This window comes from Propithecus coquereli, unplaced genomic scaffold (genome assembly GCF_000956105.1).
Source record: "Propithecus coquereli isolate 6110/MARCELLA unplaced genomic scaffold, Pcoq_1.0 Scaffold73, whole genome shotgun sequence".
NCBI classification, from domain to species: Eukaryota; Metazoa; Chordata; class Mammalia; order Primates; family Indriidae; genus Propithecus; species Propithecus coquereli.
Window position 1 is genome coordinate 4,710,381 of NW_012153396.1, and position 24,267 is coordinate 4,734,647.

Genomic DNA, 24,267 nt, shown 5'->3' on the forward strand with positions numbered 1-24,267 from the left:
GGGGCTCTAATCTCAGTTCCTTTATTCAATCATCCATTCACTCATTTAGGTTTTTTTCTTGGGCTTTTCACTCTGTGCCAGGCCCTGTACCCGGTGCTGGGGAAACTGTAAATTAGGGCTATTTCGCCTCGCCCCTGGCGTCCCGGGAGCTCAACGTTCTTGCTGTTCTGTTCCTCTTGTTTTCATGCCCAAGTTTCGCTGCTGGGTGAGAGGAATAAGGCCAACCCCTGGAACCCTAATCTTCGCCTGATATCTTACCCCCACCCGCGCCGTGCCCGGGCCCCCCGCGGCGCCGAGAACTTGGTGGCAGCCGAGAACGCGTTGCGCCCCGGGGCCACATCTGGCCGAGCGGGCGCGCGCTTGTCACTAGGACGCTCATTCACCGGCGCAGCTGTCACCATAACAACCAGAGCGAGGGAATCCCGGCGACGGTGGGGGCGGGGGCGGGAGCGCGGCGGCCGGGGGAGACCAGCCTCGGCGGCATCGCCCAGCGCGCCCGGCTCTCCACAGAGCCCCGCTCCATGCAGACCCACCGGCGGGAGGGCGCCACGCACGTCGCCGCAGCGGCCGTCCCCGCGGGCGGGGACCGAGCCGGCCGCCAAGCCGCCGAGCCTCCGGGCAGGCAGAGCTGCTGAGCGCCAGCGCCTGGAGCCCTGACTCTATGGCCCCGGGGGAGCGCGCCGCAGCCGCCGCGCCGCCCACCACCAGCCGGAGCCCGAGCACCAGCGGGAGGAGGAGGGCAGCCCCGGGCGCCGCCGGCACCGGCCCAGGGGCCCGCCCGCGGCCTCCACCCCCGCTGCGGGGAATGGGAGGCAGGTAGCCGGCTGGCGCGAGGACACCGGCGGCGGGCAGGCCCCGCCGAGGACCGCGAAGCTCACAGCTAGGGAGGAGAGCAGCTGCCCGCCCGCCCCCGGCCGCAGCCTCACCAGGGCCCTCCCCTGGCGGCGCGCACCCGCGCGCGCACACCCGCACACAGGACCTCCGCTCCGCCCGGCCTCGCCGGCCCCCGCCAGCGCCGAACCCCTGGGGCCAGATGCCATGGGTAACAACTTCTCCAGTATCCCCTCTCTGCCCCGAGGAAACCCGAGCCGGGCGCCGCGGGGCCACTCCCAGAACCTCAAAGGTAGGCTTCGCGGCCGGCCGGGCGCAGCTGGAGGACTGGGGCGCAGGTGGAGGGGCATGGAGGTGTGGTTGGGGAGGACGGGCAGCTGCCACCTGTTATGCTTATCTGGAGACTGAGATGCACATCCGGCCGTGGAGATGGGCGGGGGGTGGAGGGCTGCCGGTGGTGGTGGTGAAAACCGAGCAGGATGGCGCTCATGGGGTCTGCGCAGTTCTTCCTGCCAGCACTAGGAACGTCACTGGAGTCCCCTCAGGCCCTGACGCCAGGCGAGCATGAAGAGGTGGGGAAGGACATCTGCCGGGTGGACAGGGGAGTAGGGAGTGTGGAGGGAAGCTCAGGTCGTCCAGCTGAGCTTCTCAAGGAGGCGCCACGATCTCCTTTTCATCCGCCTGGGGCTGGTGAGGTGAGGCTAGAAGCACTAGTTGCATTTCCAATGGGAGGGTCTTAAACATCCAGGACTGACTTGTAGCAGCCTGGAAGAAGGGGCCAGAGCTGATGGTTCCTGGGGTCCTCTATAGTTTTAAATCCCTTGAATCACCTTGGTTTGCAGTTCCCCTCAAAATCAGAGATCCAGTCAGAACCCTAGAAAGGAGAGGCTGGAAGCCTTGAAACGGAGGGACATTTACCGGGAGGGTCTTTGCTCTCCAGGTCCCCAGATCCACCTAGCACCCTCAGGGTGGCCCTAGGCCCAGCCCCAGGTCTCGAAGCTTCCATCGCTGTGTCTGACTTTTGGAAGACACTGCTCGGTCTTCCTGGGCTCTCAGACCCTACTAATTCCCTTCAGGAATCTACTTTTCTGTCACCTCAGAACCAGTGGCACTTGTCCTGGGGCATTTTGATGGTTAAAAGCCAGGAAGGGAAGCCCTTTCACAGAGAACACCTCATTTTCTCAGACCCCCAGGGTATGAGAAGGACAATAGTAATAATACCCTTTAACTGCAAAACATCAACACTTGCAAAGAATTTTCACAAACACCTTTTCAGGGAGCAGAAAATTGCCCTAGGTAGTTAGCAGAGCAGAGCTAATCATACCCATTTTACAGGTGAGGAGAACCAAGGCTTGTTTCAGGTTCCCAAAGGCAGTGAGAGGCGAAGCTAGGCTGCAGACCCGTATTTTCTGATTTGGAATCCTGTCCGCTCTTTTGCTGGATGGTTAAGACCAGGGGAGAGGAGGAGAGACAGAACCACTCTCTTGCATTCTAACTCCAACTCCTTTAGAACTTCGGCTCTCACTTGGCTCAGGAAAATCAATTGGTTTGTTGTGTTTTCTTGGAAATTAATATGACAATACATGTTAAGACCCTTTTAAAATATCAGTTTGATGACCTTGTAATTCTACCTACAAGAATTAATCCTAAGGAAATGGAGATGTAGTCAAATACTTATAGCACTAGGATGTTCATGGCAGTGTTATTTATGGCAGGAAACAATTTAAATGCTCAGTAATCATGGCATATACTCTCGATGGAGTACTATGCAGTCATTAAAATTATATTTTTGAAGAATATATAATGACTTGGGAAAATACTTATGGCATAATGACAGAATACAGCATTGTAAAATCTGTATGATGCCAATTTTGTTTACAACAATTATATGAGGCTAGGTGAGGTGGCTTGTGTCTATTATTCCAGCAATTTGAAAGGCCAAGGCGGGAGGATCGCCCAAGGCCAGGAGTTCAAAACCAGCCTAGGCAACATAGAGAGAGACCCCATTGCTAAAAAAAAAAATAGCCAGGCGTGGTGGTGCATACCTGTAGTCCCAGCTACTTGGGAAGTTGAGACAGAAGGATCGTTTTAGCCTAGGAGTTCGAGGCTGCAGTGAGCTCTAATTGCGCCACTGCACTCCAGCCTGCACTTGAGCCTGGATGACAGAGCAAGACTCTGACTCAAAACAAAACAAAACAAAACACCCAACACCAACAAAAACAAAACAAACAAAAAAGCTAGTAAGGAAAGTTTCCAAAAGGTTAACAATGGTTTCCTGTGGGTAATGGTATCATATGAAAATTTTTTCTTTTTTTGTTTTGTTCTTTTCTAAAATTTTTATAATAAGCAAGTATTATTTTTATAATCAGAAATAAACTATCAGTGTTAGCATGTATAAAGACTGTTTCTAAGCATTCCAATCTGATTCCTGATGATGGAGGAACCCATGAACATCACTGAGTTTAACTTCCTCCCTTGCAAAGGAGAAGAATGAAGGAAAAGGGTAGTGATTCGCCCAAATTAAAGTGGCAAAACTTGGCTCTGTCCTTCAGGGCCTTCAGAGGCTGGGCTTAGCTGGGGGCCAGTGAGTTGACTTAGTGTGCTTTCGAATGCATAGACTGCCTCCTTGAGAAGACTCTGCTCCATCCTGGAGTCTATGGAAACCCAGAGGAGACTCCAGTAATTGTACCTTTCTAAATCTAAAGGTGAGGGCTCTTGACATCCCGGGCTTTCACAGGTTGGAGATCTATTCAAAAAGCAAGGCTGAGAGAGTGAATGGAATCGAATATTTGCTTGGTTAGACTATTTTTTTTTTTTTTTTTTGAGACAAGAGTCTCACTCTGTTGCCCGGGCTAGAGTGCCGTGGCATCAGCCTAGTTCACAGCAACCTCAAACTCCTGGGCTCAAGCGATCCTCCTGCCTCAGCCTCCTGAGTAGCTGGGACTACAAGCACACGCCACCACGGCTGGCTAATTTTTTTCTGTTTTTAGTGGGGACGGGGTCTTGCTCTTGCTCAGGCTAATCTCAAACTCCTGACCTCAAGCAATCCTCCCGCCTCGGCCTCCCAGAGTGCTAGGATTACAGGTGTGAGCCACTGCGCCTGGCCAGTTAGACTGTTGAAACCCCAGATATGTAGGCAGGGATCAGAAAAGGGGCATCAGGCAAGAATTTGAGCTGGATATGGAGGGAACAAGCAAAGGCTTGGAGGGGATCAGGTGCGTGTAGGTGTATTTGCAGTGAGGGGCAGAGTGACTAGGGCAGTGGGGTCGTGCTTCGTGGAGAAAGATACAGAGAATAAAGATTTTCCTCCTTTCCCAGCTCTTTCCCAGTGCCTGCCTGCTCAGAGCTAAGTGTCGAGGGACAGGCAACTAGGAAAGCCACTGGGGAGACTTATTCAGCCTCAGTGGTCACCCACAGATGGGGATTGGATGGGCCACCGCCCATCTTTTTTTTTTGATTGTGGTAGAATTTACTTAATCTAAAATTCACCATTTTAACCATTTTGAAGTGTATAATTCGGTGGCATTTAGCACATTTACAATGTTGTACAACCACCACCTTTATCTAATTCCAGAGTATTTCACCACCCCAAAAGGAAACCCCACGCCCATCGAGCAGTCACTCCCATCTCCCCTCCCCCAAGTCCCTGGCAACCGCTAATCTACTCTCTGTCTCTGTGGATTTGCCTACTCAGGACATTTCATGTAAATGGAATAATACAATGTATGTCCTTTGTGTCTGTCTTCTCTTACTTAGCATGATGTTTTCCTTTTTTTTTTTTTATTGAGACAGAGTCTCACTCTGTTGCCCTGGCTAGAGTGAGTACCGTGGCGTTAGCCTAGCTCACGACAACCTCAGACTCCTGGGCTCAAGCGATGCTACTGCCTCAGCCTCCCGAGTAGTTGGGACTACAGGCATGTGCCACCATGCCTGGCTAATTTTGTCTATATATTTTTAGTTGTCCAGCCAATTTCTTTCTATTTTTTTTTTAGTAGAGACGGGAATCTCACTCTTGCTCAGGCTGGTCTCTTGCTCAGGCTGGTCTCGAACTCCTGAGCTCAAACAATCCGCCCGCCTCGGCCTCCAAGAGTGCTAGGATTACAGGCGTGAGCCACCACGCCCGGTCAGCATGATGTTTTCAAGGTTCATCCATGTTGTAGAGTGTATCTTCTTTTCTTTTTATGGTTGAATAATATTCCATTGTGTGAATATGCCAGATTTTGTTTATCTATTCATCGACTGATGGACGTTGGGTTGTTTCTACCTTGTGGTTTTTATGAATAATGGTGCTATGAACAGTTGTTTATAAGTTTTTGTTTGAACACCTGTTTTCAACTCTTCTGGGTATATACCTAGGCGTGGACCTCCCATCTTTCAAAAGGTAGTGCTTCTTGAATTGGGCACTTCACAAAGCCACTGATTGTGGCAGCCACAGGGAGACTGTCCCCTTCTGGCTCTGGCTGGGTGTGACACCAGCCAGACACCTGTTGTGTCCAGTCTTTTTTCTGCGATGGCTGAGGCTCCTGTGGGGCTGAGGAGGAGATGCTAAGGTTGGCTGAGGGCCTTGATTCTTAAGGTGGGCCGGAGTGAGCCGTGGGAACTTGTCTGCAGACACTGAGCTTCTTCACTGCTCTCTGGGGGTGGGGCTAGGGGATGGGTCCTCCTTGGACAAGGTCCTAGCCACTTTTCTGACTTCACATTCTTGCTGCTACTTCCCTGATCTGAGTCCTCATCCCAGATATTGCAACAGCTGCTGTCCTAATTGGCCTCTCTGCCTCTGTCCCTCCTTTGATCCTGCCAGAATGATCCTCCTATGGTACTAATTTCATCATGCCCCTGCCCCTCATGGACTTCCATAATCGATGTTCAAGGTCTCCATTCTTTGGCCAACCCACAGATCTTCCCGTAGTCTGGGCTCCTTCCTTGGTTGTCGTGACGCCTGTAGATTAGGTCAGCGCATCCAGCTCTCTGCCCCCAGGAATGCAGCAGACAGACCTGAGGGGTGCCTGGTGGCTTCCTCAGCACCCTGAGACTTCAGAAAGGCTGGCTGAGTCAGCCCCCGCTTGAACCCCGAGCACCCATCTTGCAAGCCCTAGTTTTCAGTTCACTTTTACCTGTGAACCCTGTTTTGTTAATCATCACAATAATATTTATAGTAGCTACCATGTGTTGGGTGGTTACCATGCGCCAAGTACTTATATGTGGATTATTTCCATTAATAGCTTCCGGATAACCTAGTGAGGGAGGTCGTGTTGTCAAAGTTTTATAGATGGGCAAAAATGAGGTTCGGAGAGGTTAAGTAACTTATTGCAGACCATGCAGGTAGAAACTGATGGAGCTGGGTTTCAAACCCAGAGCTCTCCGACTTTAGAATTCATTATTGTGACCTCTATATTATCCTGCCCCTGCAGAATTCAGCCTTGGGTGGCTTCTGCCTTTCACCGTGGGCCAGAGACTGGGGAGCAATTTTCTAGTCTCTGGACAGAGCCCCGGAGGAGGGAAGGGGCACATCATGGGGTCTTGATGCTTCCTCACTTGGTTAACCAGAGGACCAAGAGGGCTGGGCTAGTGTGGAATTCCCAGCCCTCGGCCCCTTACACCTCCCTTAGCCATGTAGACCCGTCAGCTGGTCATCGGACACTTTTGAGGGAACTTGCTGTTCCTTTGGGCCAGTATTTCTTAAAGTGAGGTTTTCCTGTACCCACAGTCAGCTGGATGTGTGTCTATACTGCGGGTTCCCAGCTCCCAGCTCAGACCCACTGACTCAGAATATATTGGGGATGGGGTCCCCAAACCTGTATGTTGAACACGATCCTCACAATCTGAGAACTGTTGAGGCTGCGAGGCCTCAGAACAGCCCTGCCCGGCACTCTGGAGGAGGTGGGACGAGGCTCCTCAGAGGGGGACAGCCGGGAGTTGATGGAGGTTCGAGGTGGAGCTAGAAGGGTGTCCAAGCACGTGGCCTGGCAGCAAAGGCACAGAGTCAGAAACCTCAGGGTTCAGGGACAGTGAGCATCCCTCTTGCCGGGGCCCCAGTGGGGAGGTTAACAGGACAATCTTTGAAGGTGGGCCAGGGTCATGTCTTGGGGGGACTCGGATGTCTGGACTGGGTGGCTTAAACAACAAAAATTTATTTTCTCTCAATTCTGGAGGCTGGAAGTCTGAGCTCCAGCATGGTCGGATTCTGGTGAGGGCTCTCTTCCTGGCTTGCAGATGGCTCCTTCTTGCTGTGTCCTCACATGGCCTCTCCTTGGTGTGTGCATGTGAAGAGAGAGAGAGAGAGATCTTTCTCTCTTCCTCTTATTAAAAGGCCACTAATCGTATTAGATCAGGGCCTCCACCCCTATGACCTCATTTAGCCTTAATTACCTCCTAAAAGCCCTGTCTCCAAATATAGCCACATTGGGTGTCAGGACTGCAACATATGAATTTGGGGGGATAAAATTCAGTCCATAGCAGATGGCATGTGCCCACTTCCCAGGTGTGCACATTGGAGCCTGGGCATTGGTTCTATAATTGCGGAGCCCAAGACGGAGGCCAGATGGGCAAAAGTGGCGACAGAAGGAGGAAAAGTGGGGGGAGGGAGGGGGGCAGGAGATGGGCACTGCCCAGGGCAGGCCAGGGCTGCCTGTTTCCTGTCTGTGATGGTCTCATTCCTGGACCTGCACACCCAGGGGCTGGAGACTGAGGAGCTGCTTCTCGCTGAGCCAGTTGCTTTGGCAACCCTGGACAGGAGGCAAGTGGTCTCCTAGGTAACGCCTGGGAAACCGGCCTCAGGATGGAGGGGAGTGAACTGGCCAGCGTCTGTCCGTCAGTCCAGGCGGCACAGGCAGGGCCAGGCTACTGAGCCAGCATGCCTGTGAGGAGGGTCAGCTCACCGAATAGCCTGGGCTGCCTTTTGGCCACTCCCCAGCAAGCCAGAGCCCAGAGGCCCTGTGGGGGCTGCCTGGCTGGACCAGAGGCACTAACAGGCCAGCCCAGGAAGTTGGAGGAGATGGTGGGGGATGGGAGGGGGGAGAATATGGCTTCTGGATGACAGATCCAGCTCCAGGGTTTATTAAAAAGATGCTTATCAGGGGTCATTACCAAGATGGCTTCAGGAAATGAGCAGGTGCTGATGCCTGTGGGGGCTGGGGGAACAGGGCACAGAGAAAAGAAGGGCTAAGGGGGGAGGAGGAGGGAATAGCCAGGAGTTCCTGGGGGGCAGGTGGGAGGCCCTGGCGTTCTCCCAGCTCAAGCTACAGTTCCGAGGGGGAGGCGGGGCTCAGAGCTGGACTTGGGGACTGAAGTTCACCTGGGGTGAGAGTAGGGGTTCTTGGGATGCACTGATGGGGAGACGAGACGAGACGTGGGTGGGCGAGCTCATTCCACATTTAACAAATGCATGCTAAGCATCAGCCTCGAGCCAGACTCTCCCCCAGGCCTGAAGATATGGCGGTACACAAAATAGACAGGGCTGTCACCACGGGCTTACCTTCCAGTGGGAAAGCAGATGGGAACAAAAATGGCCCATGAACAACATGAGTCTGGAGATGACGAGAGCTATTAATACTCACGCTCTGTGTGCTAGAGCCTGTGCCGAGCCCTTTACACCTCTCGTCTCTTTTCATCTTTATAACCATGTGGAGTGGATAAGATTATTAACCCATTTACAGATGGATAAACTGAGACTTAGAGAGGTTAAGTAACTTGCCCAAGGTCCCATGGCTGTTATAAGGTGGAGCTGGGGGGATTCTAACCAAGATCTCTGACTTTGGAGCTACCATTCTTTTTTTTTAAATAATATTTTAAATTTTAGAACAGTATTAAATTTACAGAATTAGTGCAAAAATACTGCAGAGATTTTCTATAGACCCCACGCCCAGTTTCCCTATTATTAACGTCTTACATTAGGATGGAACATTTATGACAATTAATGAACCAATATTGATATATTGTTATTTAATTAATGTCCATATTTTGTTCACATTTCCTCAGTTTTCCCTAATGTCCTTTTTCTGTACTGGGATTCCCATTTAGAATACCGCATTGTGTTTTTAATGACCACATCATATATTTCGTTGTTATGTTTTCTTAGGGTCCTCTTGGTTGTTAACAGTTTCTCACGCTTTCCTTGTTTTTGATGACCTTGACAGTTTTGAGGATTACTGGTTAGGTTTTTATAGAGTGTCACTCTCTTGGGACTTGTCTGATGGTCCTCTCATGATTAGATCGTGGTTACGGGTTTTGGAGAGAGAGACCATCGAGGTAAAGTGCCATTTTCATCACATGATCAATTGCACCTGCCGTCAGCGTGACTCATCACTGTTGATGTTGACCTTGAGCGCCTGGCTGAGTACTGCTTGTCAGGTTTCTCCATTGTCAATTAAAGTGACATTTTCCTCCTTCTGCATATTGCACTCTTTGGAAGGAAGTCCCTATGGACAGCCCACACTTAAGGGGTGGGTAGTCATGCGGCACCTCTTGGAGGCTGGAGGACCTACTTCTTTTAACTGCTCTGCTGGACTGTTTCTTTAACTGCTTATGCAAACACTTACATTTGAGAAAAGACTGTGAAAGAGAAACTAGGGAACTGTAAAGGGGGAACTAGACCTGGTCTTGGGGGTCAGGGAAGGTTTCTCTAGGGAAGTGACCTGCAAATGAGTAGGCTTGCCTTCATGTTCCCAGGGGGACAGCTACTAGCATATTGGGTGTGGAACTGTTCATTTATCATCCTTCGCCCCTGCCTATTAAATGCCACTGGCCACCTTGTTTATGACGTTAAAAAATTAACACTCCCATATCTTTTTAAGCATCCTGGGGGGCTGTAATACCCTCAGTTGAGAATTTTGAGCTGGGTGTGGAGGGCCACGGTGAAGGGCGTTCCTAGGGCAGGGACTAGCACAGCACCCTGGGCTTAGGACAGAGCTTAGGGTTGGCTCAGAGCTGCTGCTAAGGACGGAGGGGCTGAGTAATCCCAGCCCTCCCGGCCAAGGAACTTTCAGCAGAAAATCATTAAGACGCTGCTTCCTTGCCTCTCAGAGGTGTCCCACACCGCTCTCACTCCTGTCCACGGAAGTTAATCACTGGTCACAAAGACTGTCTTTGTGGGGACAGGGCAGAAGGATGAAAGAGGACCCCTCTTGGGATGGGGGAGAGAGGGAGGGAAGTACGTCTGCTGGCTTACCTAGGTGGCCATCTTTGGCCCTGTTGCTCTAGAATACTATCCTGGCTGCTCCAGAGGTTGAGGTGGTGACAAAAAAGGGAGAAAGTTGCCAGGGGAGGGGGCTATGGTAGGGTGGTGGCAGTTCCACCTGCTCCCAGCTTTCACCCTCATCCTTCCCACGTGACCTGTCCCAGCCTCTGCCTGGCATCTGCTGAGAGGCTGATGTTCTCCAGGGCAGGGGCCAGTCTAGAGTGTGTGTGTCCACGTAGGGGTGTCCAGGTGTCCCTGAGAGGGAGAGGAGGAGACCCTTTGTCCCCATCAGAGTAGAGTGAAGCTGCAAGGATGTTCCGGCTGATTCATTTCTTGTGTTGGTGCCTTCTCTGAGCCAGGCATGGCGCTGGGTATGGAGAATTGAGAAGTGAGTACTGGGCGTGGTCTCCGCCCTTGAGGTGCTCTTGGCCCAGCCTTGTCCAGTTTAGACATCAGCCCTTACTGGCAGAAGGGTCCTGGAGCCCTCCTCCTCCTCCTCTTCCTCCTCCTCCTCCTCCTCCTCCTCCATGTCTGCTTTCTTTTCCTTTTCTTGCCCTGATCTTCCCAGCAAATGTTCCTTTGAACACATTCTTCCTGAGGGGAGAAGGTCTGGCAGGCCATCGGGCGTGTGCTTGGTGGCTGGTGGAAGGGCTGGTAGCCACTGATTCAAACATCAGAACTCAAATGTATCATAGAGATTGTTTTGTCTCTATCTCCTTTAGAATATGGAAGTAACTTCCCAAGGCCATATAACTGGATTGGATCAGATGGTGACACGATCTCAAGGCTCTCACCTTGCAGGGTGATGCTCTTAGGAGCTGCTAGAAGCTGACTGCAGAGGGACACCTGAGGGGGACAGATGCTGGCCCCAAATGTGATGTGGATGCCTGCCTGCTTGGAGCGTGCTGTCCGAGGGCTTGATAACAGAAGAATGACAAGATCACTTAGATGTCCTAGAAAGCTCCCGGGGCAAGAGAGGGGTAAGGGAAGGGCCAGGCAGGAGGTCACTGCAGTCCTCTAGGCAAGGAGAGAGGTGCGTCTTCTGCCAGGGTAGGGCGATGAGCAGGAGGCAAGTAGATTGATTTGGGAGATACCTCGGAAGGTCGACTTGAAGATTCGGAGTGGAGATCCGGCAGAGGGAGCTGCTGAGGAGCTGCGTGTGCTGTCTCTGAGTCCGGACTTCTGCAGTGGTCCGTGGGGCACCCAGGGTGCTTCATGGGGGTGTGCGTGCTACTGTATGGGTGCTCCCCTGGGAGCTGTGTTCCTGCCAAGAGTGTGAGGTTTTACAGCCAGGAAGAGAGACAGGTGAGCAGGGCTGGGCTGGCCCTGAGCTGTTGGTTCTATCCCTACCCCCTGGGGACACCATCAATAATTAATGTCCCTCTGCCTGTAGTTCCCAGGAGGGCAGAGGCAGCACCTGCAGTGTGATGTGCCCCTGACTCCAGCTGGCCCTCGCACCGGGGACCTTCAGTCCTGACCCGGCCAGGCTTTCTCAGGTAGCTTCCCCCTCCCTGTGGGTGCCAGTTCCCAGCCAGCAGGAAGGGTGGCCATAAATCAGCCGGGACAGGCCAGGGCCGCTCTGGCTTTCCCAGAGTGGAGATCAAAGCCTCAGACCCCCACCCTGTGGCTCAGCACTTACTAAATTATAAAACTGTCAAGGGGAGGCAAGTGGAGGCGGGGACTGGATGGATGGCCCTGGAGCAAAACAATGCGGAAAAGTGGGCTGGGAAAGGAGGCAGCAGGTGGGAAAGGGAGAGAGGAGAAACAGCCTGTTTGTCTCCCCACTGCTCCTGCTCCCGGGCTTGGGGACTTCTCACAGGGCCAGGTCTGTGTATTTGAATAGCACTTAAACAGTCCCCTCCAGCTCTCTCCTCCCGTGACTAGGATTCATAGCTACTTTATGGAGGAGACAAGAGGCCCAGATTGTCATGGCGTTGTGAAAGTCATATTTCAGGTTCTTCCTGGGTCTCCTAGTGCGGCCTCTTTGAATCAGTATTAGGGTGACAGCCAGTCCTGACCCTTGCCCTCAGGGTCCAGCCAGGAACGCTTTCTGCCTCTGAGCAGACTGGCCTCTCCTCCAGCGTCCAGGAACCAAGGCGGATGTTGGACTCAATGGAGTGCCCATCCCTTCCTGGGCCACAGACCTTATCTCCCACCTGTGCTCAAGTCCTGTGCAGGACACCCGCCCTTTTCAGGGCTGAGAGAGCTTAGCCAGTGCCTGACAGGTGCAGAGGGCGTTGTCCCCCGCTGAGGCTGGGGCTGCAGATCTGTGCGGCTGCAGAGACCAGCCAGACACCCAGACTCTGATGTGGAGCAGAGGAGATGGGGGAGGTGGTTGGGCTGGGCCATGAGTGACCTGAATGCCACTCACGTGGAGGTTTCTGCATCAGAGGGCAGCCCACCTGGAAACTAGGGCTCTGCTTGCATGAGGAAGTCCTGTTTCCTTCACTGTAAAATGTGAAGGAAACCGTTTTAGGGAGCTTGGGTTTGCTTGTCTGATCCCCAGGTTGAGGTTGTGTTAAAGAAACAAAATACAGTCATGCGTTACTTAATGATGGGGAAATGTTCTGAGAAATGCATCGTTAGGTGATTTCATCATGGTGCAAACATCATAGAGTGTGCTTACAGAAACCTAGGTGGTACAGCCTCCTACACACCCAGGCTATCTGGTGTAGCCTATTGCTCCTAGGCTACAAACCCATATACAGCATGTTACTGTAATGAATACTGCAGGCAATTGCAGCACAATGGTCTTTGTGTATGTAAACATAGAAAAGGGAATGCATTGGGCTGCAATGTTATGATGGCTACAACTGTCACTAGGCAATAGGAATTTTTCAGCTCTGTTATAATATTATGGGACCACTGTCTTATATGTGGTTTACTGTTGACCAAAACATTGTTATGTGGTGCATTTCTACATAAAAAGAGCCGGGATTGGCTGTTGAGGAGATATCTCCCCAAGATTCAGGACTTGTTTTTGGTTTTTTTTTTGAGACAGAGTCTCACTCTGTTGCCCTAAGTAGAGTGCTGTGGCATCATCATAGCTCACAGCAACCTCAAATTCCTAGGCTCAAGTGATCCTCCTGCCTCAGACCCCTGAGTGGCTGGGACTACAGATGCATGCCACAACGGCGCCTGGCTAATTTTTCTATTTTTTGTAGAGATGGGATCTCTGTCTTGCTCAGGCTGGTCTTGAACCCCTGAGCTCAAGCAATCCTCCTGCCTCAGCCTCCCAGAGTGCTAGGATTACAGGCGTGAGCCGCCACGCCCGGCCTCAGGACTTGTTCTGAAGGTGGAGGTTTTCTGTTTGGTGCTCAGGTTCAGTTCCTGAGGTCTGAGGTTCTATTTTGGGGCAAAGGTGCCATTTCTGCTGGCAAGGTTCTGGGTTGATATTGAGGTTCCCAATTTGGGGGTCTGAGTTCCATACCGAGGTGAGGGTTCCATTCCTGGAGGGTAGGTTTCTATTTCAGGATCCAGGATTCATGGCTGCAGTTGAGTCTTGTGGCTAAGAGTCCATCTGGGGGCTCCATATTCTAGGAGTGGGTTGAGGTTCCCTTCTTGGGCTTGAGGTTTGATTATCGGGGTGGAGATCTTGTGCCCTGGCAGGAAGGGAATAGCTAGAACCTGCTTTCTCTTCCAGTGGAGACTTCCTGGGACCATCAGCACAGGAAGGGGCCAGTAGAGAGACTCCTGAGCTGATGTCTAAGAGGCCTGGGCTCCAGCCCTTGCCTGGATGTGAGACTGTGGATAAGTCACTTGTAAGCTCTGGGTCTCCGGCCGCAGGCTTTGGTCAGACAGTGATGCTGACTCACAAAGCACCCTCCACGCCCACTTGAGCCTCCTAAAATGCCACTAATAGTGGGCTCTGCTGACACCAATGGCCATTGCTCGGTGAGTCAGATCCGTGGGGACAGCACACAAGCTGCTCCGGGCCCTGCCAGCTTGGTCCAATTAGTTCCAATCGCATCTTAACTTGTGCTGAGCGGCCCCTGGGGAAAGGGAGCGCGCATTGAGTAGGACATGTTAAATCTGGGTCCCTGGGGCTTGGCATGTGGCTCTGGCAGGCGGGAGCTGGGCCGGGTTGGGTCAACAGCCCCCCTTCCTGATGGTCTAGCCCTTCTCAGGCCAGGCAGTACGGAAAACGTGGTAAGCTGTGACCTGAAGGGGCCGGACTGTCTCCCTTGTGCTGTGCGGAGCCACTGGGATGCAGATAATTTGTCCTCTCGCCCCCAGCTGAGCTGGCACCTGACTGAGAAACATCTGTGTCTATGTTGGGCCACCAACCCACATCCCTCTCCCTTTTCCCGCTCCTACCACCTGTAGGGTAGGTCCCTCTCTCAGAGAGCCAAAGCTGCTGGGAAGAAAACATACCGTGACACTTGTCCTGGCCTTTCAGCTTTGTGGAGCCCTCTGGCATCTTCCTTCCTGGGTGTTGCTCAAGACCCCCTAGAAGTTGCTGAGGCAGGTGGTCTTGGCCTTATTTCCTGGACATTTCCAGGGCCCCTCACTGTCACCCCTTGGTCACACTGCTGCCAGAGGGCCTTAAATGGGAGGCTTCTGACTCCTGGTCTCCTAGCGCCAGCCAACCCTGCTGCAGGGGGACTCTCCTATCTTGGGGATCCTCCTTTGTTCTACCCAAACGGGGGACAGTAGTGAATGGGGCAACACTTTCCAGCTCTGGGGCAATTTCTTTTATGTCTCCAAAGAACTTCTCCTTTGGGACAGAGTCCATTCCCTGTGGCCCAGGAAACTCAGGCACCTGAGAAGAAGAGCGAGTTTTCTCCACCAGCAAGTGTGTGTCCCAGGGATGTAGGAGTATCACCGTCTGGGTCTACAGGGACCCCCAAGCCCTGCCCTCTGCCTATGGCCAAGGGACCTGAGAGGCTGAGAAGCCTGGGGGTCCCACTGGCTATGGAAACCCAACCCAGATGTGGAGTCTGGTGTAGCCCAGAGGGCCTCTAGAGTTCCTCAAGGGCATTTGGAGGGACTTGGGCCGGGCATTCGTGCCTGGGGTGCAAGGAGGGAGGACGAAAGGCAGGTGGGATGGAAGGCGCTGCAGCTGAAGCACAGGCTTCGGAGTTGGACTTCGTCTTTGCCGCGTGTGCCACCTTGCGCAAGAAGCTTAACTTCTCTATGCTATAATTCCTTATTTGAGATAATGATTGACTAGTAATAAAAGCATAATAAATATTAGCTGTCATCATTAGGCTCATTCTCAGGTATTGGCTTAGGCATCACTTCCCTTAGGAAGCCTTCCCTGCCCACCGGCCAGGCTAGGTGGCTTCTGCTGTCCGCCCCCTGGCTGCCCTGGCTCTCCCGTCCGAGCACTGATCACACAGCTGGCAGGGCCTGTTTCCATGTCCGTGTCTTTTACTGTCTCTCCTGCTCACTGTTGTGCTGCTACCACCTGTCCCTGGCACACAGAGTCAGCACAAATATTTTGAAATGAATGCAAAATTGGGCTGCTTCTGGGGAATTCAAATTTTTTTTCCATGGGCCCTTTAGGGTGGCCACGGCTACTTTTTTTTTCATCTGTTGAAATGACATTTTCTGAACCAGGCTCTGGGGCTGAGACAAGAGAAGGCCAGAGCAAGATGGAACCATGGGTTCATTCAGTCGTTTGTTGATGGCACAGATGTTCTTTGTGTTCCTTCTGGGTGCCAGGCCTATTGCCAGGCTCTGGGGACAGGCATGGCCCTGCTTTCATAGAATTTGTGGACTGATCACTGGGGCTGAGGGAGGCCAGAGGTCAGAGGAGAGAGTGGTCAGTTAGGCTGAATGCAATCTGGGAGGACTTCCAGGAGGAGGGGTTTGTTTTGAAGAATGGTAGAGAAGTTTGGAGAGACAGAGAGGAGCTTTCTCTTGAGGGTGGGCTGGGGGCTGATGGAGGAGATGAAGCTCCCTGTGTATGGCCATAAGCAAGGCTGGCCAATGACAGTGTGGCCTGAGGGTGTGGGGGCTGACCCACAGGATTCAGAAGCTGTGGGTACCACTAATCCTTGCTCTGCAGCCACAGATAAGTGACCATCACCCCTCTGAGTGTTAGTTTGTTTGCCTCTAATATGGGAACCGTGATGCCTGCTCTTCAGGGTCTCGAGACCACAGCGTGGCCGGGTGCTGGGGGACGGGAGCTGCCCTGCAGGGTTTGGCTGGGCTGGAGGGCAAGGTCAAGTGCAGCTGGCCTGTGTGGGGAAGTTGGAAGGCGGTGGTGCTTCAGGCTTGTCTGTTTTGTAAATAATTAAATTCTTATCTCAGGCTAGCTGTGTCCACACCGAGGGAGGCAGGTGGGCAGCTGGGACTGAGTGCTATGTTGTCCAGGAAGCGGCTGGATCCCTTCTCTTCCCTTCCCCCATCCCTCCTGGCCTCCTAGTCAAGGCAGGTGGGGTGGTGGCTTCTGGGTCTTCTTGCTGCTGGCCGCCTTGCTCCTTCTCTGCATCTCTCTGTCCCTCTGTCTCTCCTTCCTTCCCTCCCTCTTCTCATTGTCTGGTTCCCTTCTCACTCTTCCCCCACCGCTGTGGACAGAGAGCACCGCCGGGCCCTCTCCACACACGCCCCCAGGCCACAATGCCGTCGCCGTCACCATCGCCCTGTGCCCACCTCACTTTGCTGCCTGTTGAAGTCTCTGTTCCTCCCTGGCTGCCCTCCCCTCGTTCCCCCAAGTCTGCTGAGCCTTTCGGGGGGCCTCAGGGGAGCACTGACCTCTCCCTCGCCCCAGTGCTCCAGAGACAAGCAGGCGCTTTTTCATTTTTAGTGCTTAATACTAGGAATGTGAAGGTCTGTTTAGTCTTGTCCAGCTAACATAAACCAGCCGGAACCAGGCCGCGGTGGGGAACTTTGCTGCAGTTCCCTTATTTGGAATGAAACTCATTGTTTTCTACTGGGAGGCACTGGGAGCTTTGGGGAGACCTGCCCGGACCCCACTCCAGGGTGTGGCCTGGGTGGCCCCTCCAAGGCTCACCAAGGTGTCTATGCCACAGAGGCTGGCCCTAGGACATTTCTGTACCAGCCAGGTTCACAACTGGGGACAGCCTTGGGCCACACCCAGTGGCCTCAGGGATGGAGAGTGCCTGGGTGCCTGTCGTCCAAGCCTGCCTGTTCACAGAGGAGAAACTGAGGCTCGGAGAGAAGGGACCTACCTAGATTCACAAGGCAAGTTGAAGCAGGTGGAGGTCTAGAACCTGGGCTCCTGGTGCCTGGTCTCAGATGCTGGGGGCCAGGGCGCCTCTGGCCTAGGAGCTGGGGGGTGTGGGGTGGGAGGGGGCGCTGCTGCATCTGGCGGGAGTGGCCTGCAGCTGGGGCAGTGACTGAGGGGAGGGCCATGGAGGGGAGGTCAGGCTGGCAAGAGGAGAGGAAAGGCAGAGGTAGCTGAGAGTCCAGGAGAGCTGGCTCCGGCCTTGCCCCTGCTGCTGCACGCTCCTCCTTCCTTGTAAGAGGGGCGTGGACCCTCCGTGAGGTCTCTGCTCTCTGACCACCTCTGGCCGGGATCAGCCCCTCCTGCCCCCAGCCTGGGCCGCCTTCCCCTGGACTTCTTCACGTCTAGAATTCCAAGTCGGCCGGGTCAGGCCCCTCAGACCTAGAAATTTGTGTGGGGGAGAGAGTCTTCCTGCTCAGACCCCCAGAGAGAGCCGAGGTTAGTGGGGGACAGAGGGATCATCACCTGACTCTGTGGCAAGAACTTGGGTTCAAATCTTGGGTTCACATCTTGACTGACATTCATTAGCTGGGCTACTAATTCGGGGCAGAGACTTCAAAACCCGGGGCTCTAGTTCCCTGGCTCTACAGAGGGAGTAGCGTGGTTGCTGCAAGGGTGACAAAACATCTGCCCCCGAGTGCCCTGTAAACAGGGTGCGGAGTGGGGCAGGAAGCATGACCACAAGCCAGGTCCTGGCCCTTGGGGCCTGCTTGCTTTCCCCCTGCCCCCTTAGTTCTCTCTCAGTCCCCCACTTGAGAAACGGCAAGTTCGTATTCAGATCTTCTTTCCAGAGGAAGTTCCCCATTTCACATCCTTTGAAAAGAGCTTCTCACTTTTTCACTTATACTTTGCACAGAGAACACACAGCTGGGGCGTAGGAAGCTGTAACTGACCAGTGTGGGGCTGGGAGAGGAGAGATGTTAGAAAGTGTGGGCCTGGGAAATGGAAGGCCCCGGTGCTGGGGAAATTCCGGCAGGAGACACTGCGTTGTTTACTATGAGAATTCCATTCAGCACTCTTTTAGCAGTAACACTGGTGCATTATCCAAGGCCGTTTATAAAGGTATAGTAAACTTTCACTGCTACAAGGTCAGTGAGACACTCATTTACAAAAGCTCATCTTGTTGCCAAGAGCAAACCACCACCTAGTGAAACATTTAACTCAGCGGTAAAAGTGAAAGGGGATGATGTATGACCTGGTGTCCACACAGGCCCTGGGCAGCTCTGGGAAATGGGAGCTGCTGAAGGTTTTAGATTTGCTTTTTGGAGGGTTCACTCTAGCTTCCCTGTGGAGGATGGATTTAAGAGGCACAAGCTGGGAGACAGGGAGACCAGTTATGATGAGGGTGAAGTTGTCTATGGGAAGGATGCCAAAGCCTGAGCCACAGTTATGGTTAAAGAGAGGAAGGGACACATGTAAGAGGGGTGCTTGGTAAATGAACGGTGCAGGTGGGGAGGGAGAGGGAAGAGTCCAAGATGGTGCCCAGGCTGTTTGGTGGCTGGGAGGATGGTGATCCATTGGGACTCCAGGAAGAAGAGGAGGATTGGAAGGGAACATGGTGGGTTGAGTTTTGGTTGGAGTGTGTCAGAGGGGCCCCAAGAGATCCTGGGGAGATGTGGGGTCAGCAGCTCCGTGTATGAACTTGAATCTCAGTGGGGAGGTCATGGCTGCAGTGTGTTGCCAGCAATGGGTGCCACTTAAACCATGAGAGTGGGTGAAGCATCATGGGGTGGACAGAATGAAACCGTGAAGGAGTTGTCAGAGAGGGACAGGGAGAACCAGGAAAGGGCAGGGGGCCAGAGAGGCCAAGGGAGTGGAGTTTGGAGGTGTGGTATGTGGTATGGCATAGTGCAATGGTTCTCAGACTTTAGTGGGCCTATGGATTGCCTGGGGAGCTTGTAAAAATGCAGATTCCTCCTCAAGGGACTCTGAATAGCCAAAACAATTCTGAAAAAACAAAGCTGGAGGACTCACACTTCCTGATTTCAAAACTTACTACAAACTGCAGTAATCACAACATTAAGTCCTGGCATAAAGACAGACACAGAGACCAATGGGATAGAATAGAGGGCCCAGAGATAAACCTCTTGTATATGGTCAGATGATTTTCACCAAGGATGCCAAGACCACTCAGTAGGGAAAGGATGGTCTTCTCAACAAACAGTGCTGGAACAACTAGACATGCACATGCAAAAGAATGAAGTTGGAAACTTACCTAACACCGTAGACAAAAATCAACGTAAAATAGATCCATGACCTAAACATTAGACCTAATACTATAAAACTCTTAGAAGAAAACATAAGGCAAATGCTTCATGTTATTGGATTTGGCAATAATTTCTTGGATATGATACCAAAGGCACAGGCAACAAAAGAAAAAATAGACAAGTTGGATTTTACAAAAATTTTAAAAATGTGTGTATCGAAAAACGCTATCAAGGCTGAGGTGGGGAGGATCGCTTGAGGTCAGGAGTTTGAGACCAGCCTGAGCAAGAGCGAGACCTCATCTCTACAAAAAAATAGAAAAATTAGCTGGGTATTGTGGCGTGTGCCTGTAGTCCCAGCTTTTCAGGAGGCTGAGGCAGGAGGATCGCTTGAGGCCAGGAGTTTGAGGTTGTAGTGAGCTATGATGATGCCACTGCACTCTAGCCCAGGTGACAGTGTGACTCTGTCTCAAAACAAAGAAGCAAGCAAACAAACAAACAAACAAACAAACAACACTATCAGCAAAGTAAAAAGGAAACCCACAGAATGGGAGAAAATATTTGCAAATCATTTATCTGATAAGGGATTAATGTCTAGAATATAGAGAGAACTCCTGATGCTCAACAATTAAAAAAAACTCGACTCAAAAATAGGCAAAGGACTTGAACAGACATTTCTCCAAAGAAGATATATAAATGGCCAATAAGCACAGGAAAAGATGCTCTGCATCACTAATCACTCACTTCTGGTTACGTACCAAAAAGAAGTGAAAACAGGGTCCCGAAGCGATATTTGCACACCCGTGTTCACAGCGGCATTATTCACAATAGCCAAAACATGGAAGCAACCCAGTGTCCATTGACAGATGGATGGGCAAAACGTGGTATATACATACAATGGAATATTATTCATCCTTAAAAAAGAAAGAAATTCTGACACATGCAACAATATGGATGAACCTTGAGGACATTATGCTAAGTGAAATAAGCCAATCACAAAAAGATAAATACTGGATGATTCTACTTCTATGAGGTCCCTAGAGCTGTCAAATTCAGAGAGACAGAAAGTAGAATAGTGGCTGCCAGGGGCTGAGGCGAGGGGAGAATGGAAAGTTATTGTTTAATGAGTACGGACTTTCACTTTTTCAAGATGAAAAGAATTCTGGAGACAGATGGTTGTGATGGTTGCACAATAATATGAATGTACTTATTGGCACACTTAAAAATGGTTGAGACAGCAAATTTTTTTTTTTTTTTTTTTCTGAGACAGAGTCTTGCTCTGTTGCCTGGGCTAGAGTGCCGTGGCATCAGCCTAGCTCACAGCAACCTCAAACTCCTGGGCTCAAGTGATCCTTCTGCCTCAGCCTCCCGAGTAGCTGGGACTACAGGCATGCGCCACCATGCCCGGCTAATTTTTTCTCTATATTTTTAGTTGTCCAGCTAATTTCTTTCTATTTTTAGTAGAGATGGGGGTCTCACTCTTGCTCAGGCTGGTCTTGAACTCCTGACCTCAAGCGATCCTCCCACCTCGGCCTCCCAGAGTGCTAGGATTACAGGCGTGAGCCACCATGCCAGGCCAGTAAATTTTTTTTTATATGTATTTTACCACAAGAAAAAACTCTGAGAAAAATACAGATTCCTGGGGCCCAACTCCAGATACTCTTATTTAGTAAGTCTGGGGTGGGCTCCTGGGATGGGCTTTTTAAAGCAAGACTCCCAGGTGTGCTGGTGTAAGGGATCCTGGGACACCCACTGTGAACTGTTAAATACTTGCCCTGGGTCAGGCCGGTCTGGGGTCATGTCTTGCCTCTTGAATCTTGACCTCTGGGTCCTTGGGTGAGTTCCTTGATCTCCCAAAGGTGGTAATGGATATATTTGTTCCTAGCTCACAGGGCCGTTGTGTGGATTAGATGAGATCAGAGCTGTGGGTCATGTGGCTCAGGGCCTGGTACATAAACAGCAGGTGTTTACTGTTTGTTACTAGGAGTCTGGAGAAGGTGAGCCATGGCACAGGCAGGCTGCAATGACACAGGCTGGCCAGCCCGAGGGGTGGTTCCTTACTAAGTATTCTCCTGCCCAGCGTCTGGCCTTCCGCTGAGCTGGCCCCAAATTCCTGTCTCCTCTGTGTCTCCTCTGCATTGATGGGACTGGGGGCTCCTGGCTCCCTCTAATCAAGTTTGCAGAGATTCATGGATCAAATCAGATATTCTGTTCAATACTCTGTTTCCCAAAGAGAAATTTACTGTCTGATGGACTTTCTGACATCCCTCCTCTGTAGGAAGCTTCTCAAGTGCTAGGTGAACCCACATGAGGCAACACAAGTTGGGAACACAATCTGAGAGTTTCATGCCCATGGGCTCTGAGCCTTGCCCAGGCCACTTCATCCGCAGGGAAATGCCTGCCAGGTGGACCTAGCACTTGGGCTGGCCTGGGCACCATATGCCTGGCTCTGCTTCCGCAGGCCCCACCACCGTGTGCCTCCATGACACCCCTTTTTCACTGATCCTTGGTATCCAATGAACACGTCTTTTCTTGAGGTTTGTTCAAGTTCTCCTTCACGTCTGGGGGCTGTTTTGTCTCTTGAGGGCAACTTCGCATGCTCTGAGCCAGGGCCAGTCAATATCCTAGACTGAAATTTGAGAGAGCTTATTGCCAAGAGCCATGGAGGGCACCTCATGTGTCCCCCTCCCCACTTAGCATGCACACAGAGTTTCAAGAAGGAGGGAGCAGTGGGTTAAGTAAATGATGGCATCTATACACAGGAATACTTTGCAGATTTTAACATTAATGTGAGGTACCATGATGAAAAAATGTCTACCATATTGTTAAGAAAAAAAGCAAATTGTGTAATAGTATGCGTTGTATGAGCCTATTTGTACTTAGAGTATCTGGGGACGTTTACGCTGTTAAACAGGTTGGCCAAAGAAGGCCTGAAAGCATCTGAAGGAGTGAGCGATGCAGCTGTCTAGGGGAACAACTCTCTACTCTGTGGTTCTGTAACTTGGTATCTAGCTGTGAGTGTACTTATCATGCATCCATGTGTACTTTGTTTATACAAACACAGACTTAAGCTGTGGGTGTCCACCCGACTGTTCCCAGGGCCCACCTCTGGGGAATGGCTGGGGGATGGAGTAGAGTGCTGGGGAATGGGATGCTTTTACTCCGTTACTGAAACTCCATACAAATCGGTGCTTTCATTGATTTATTTTTAACAGTAAGTGTGTTATTTTTACAGTTTAAAGTTTTTTTGTTTTGTGTTTTTTAAGAGGCAGTATTTTGCTCTGTCGCCCAGGCTGGCCTGTTCACAGCTCACTGTAACCTCAAACTCCTGGACTCAAGTGACCCTCCTGCCTCAGCTTCCCAAAGTGCTGGGATTACAGATATAAGCCACTGCACCTGGCTTAAACTTTTTTTTTTTTTTTTTTTTTGAGACAGAGTCTCCCTCTGTTGCCCAGGCTAGAGTGCCATGGCATCATCCTAGCTCACAGCAACCTCAAACTCCTGGGCTCAAGCGATCCTTCTGCCTCAGCCTTCCGAGTAGCTGGGACTACAGGCATGTGCCACCATGCCCGGCTAATTTTTTTTTTTCTATATATTTTTAGTTGTCTGATTAATTTCTTTCTATTTTTTAGTAGAGACGGGGTCTCGCTCTTGCTCAGGCTGGTTTCGAACTCCTGAGCTCAAACAATCCACCCGCCTCGGCCTCCCAGAGTGCTAGGATTACAGGCATGAGCCACTGTGCCTGGCCTTAAACTTTTTTTAAAAAATGAATTTTTATAGCCCTTCCCCCTCTGCAAAGAGAAGGTGGCCTATAGAGTCAACACCCTACTTTGATTAGCTGTATTGAGGAATAAATGAGATACTTGGTATGTGACTGCCAGCGGTTGTGCCTATGCCTAAAAAAAGATTAAATTGCTTTTCCTTTTCATGTTCTTCCTCTCAGTGCCCAGGACAGGGGCTGGGTGTGCAAATGTGCATAATATAACGATGGGTGGAATCCTGGACAAAACTGCCTTAGTTAGTGGGAGTCTGTGGGAGGTGGCGCCTGGCCTTGTTCCCCTCCAGAGAAGTTGAGGAACCCCTTCAGGGCTCATCCAGAAGACCCCATATCCTCCTTGAGCTTGTGTGTGGTTTCTGGCCACCTGTCCTGGACATCACACTGCACCATCATCATCATTTGTGTCACCATTTTAAACTCTATTACCACCACCAGCAATAGTTTCTTTAGAACGGTTTATTGCTTAAATTATTATGAAAGTAATATATACTTTTTGGAGAATCCATTAAAGTTTAAAGGGAAAAGTAAGAACTCACTTAGAAATGCTTAATGTCAACATTTTGGTATGTTTTTTTCCTGGGTCTTCATTTTTATTGATATGTTCTTAGAAGTCGTCTTTGTCTCATGCATTCGGAACAGGAGACTCATTGGTTAGGTGAAAAGTTGATGTGGGGAATAGTATAAAAGGATACATATGTTACTTAAATATTTTAACCAAAACATACAAATTTACATTTATTAGTAAGTCTCTTGATTTAGAGCCAAGATCCGCTGATTCAAATTCCCCGGAGTATCTCTCTTGGGAACTCTCCTAAGGCAGGCTCTGTGGTTGTCAGTTTTGGCTTCTTTAAAGTGGAACAAGAGCCTGAAGATGCTTATGAACAAATTTGGGTGCAAAATCCTTCTAGAATTTTTTACTGAGTATTTTACAGTTGTCTTGCATACATATAATGTGACAGGATTTTTTGTCTTTAGTATAATTTTTAATTGACACGTAATAATTGTACATGTTTATGGGGTACAATGTGATATTTCAATACATGTATTCAATGTGTAATGGTCAAATAAGTGTAATTAACATAAC

General features: G+C 51.0%; 1 protein-coding gene across 1 annotated transcript in view; it reads left to right on the forward strand.

Moving 5' to 3' along the window:
* The first annotated feature begins 636 nt into the window (after nucleotides 1–636).
* The window catches only part of NEURL1 (neuralized E3 ubiquitin protein ligase 1), an 83,629-nt gene continuing 59,998 nt past the window's right edge, over nucleotides 637–24,267 (forward strand). The window contains exon 1 of the mRNA XM_012661751.1: nucleotides 637–1,123. Coding sequence (XP_012517205.1) covers nucleotides 1,039–1,123 — 85 coding nt within the window. The 5' untranslated portion in view covers nucleotides 637–1,038. The remainder of the gene's footprint in view (nucleotides 1,124–24,267) is intronic.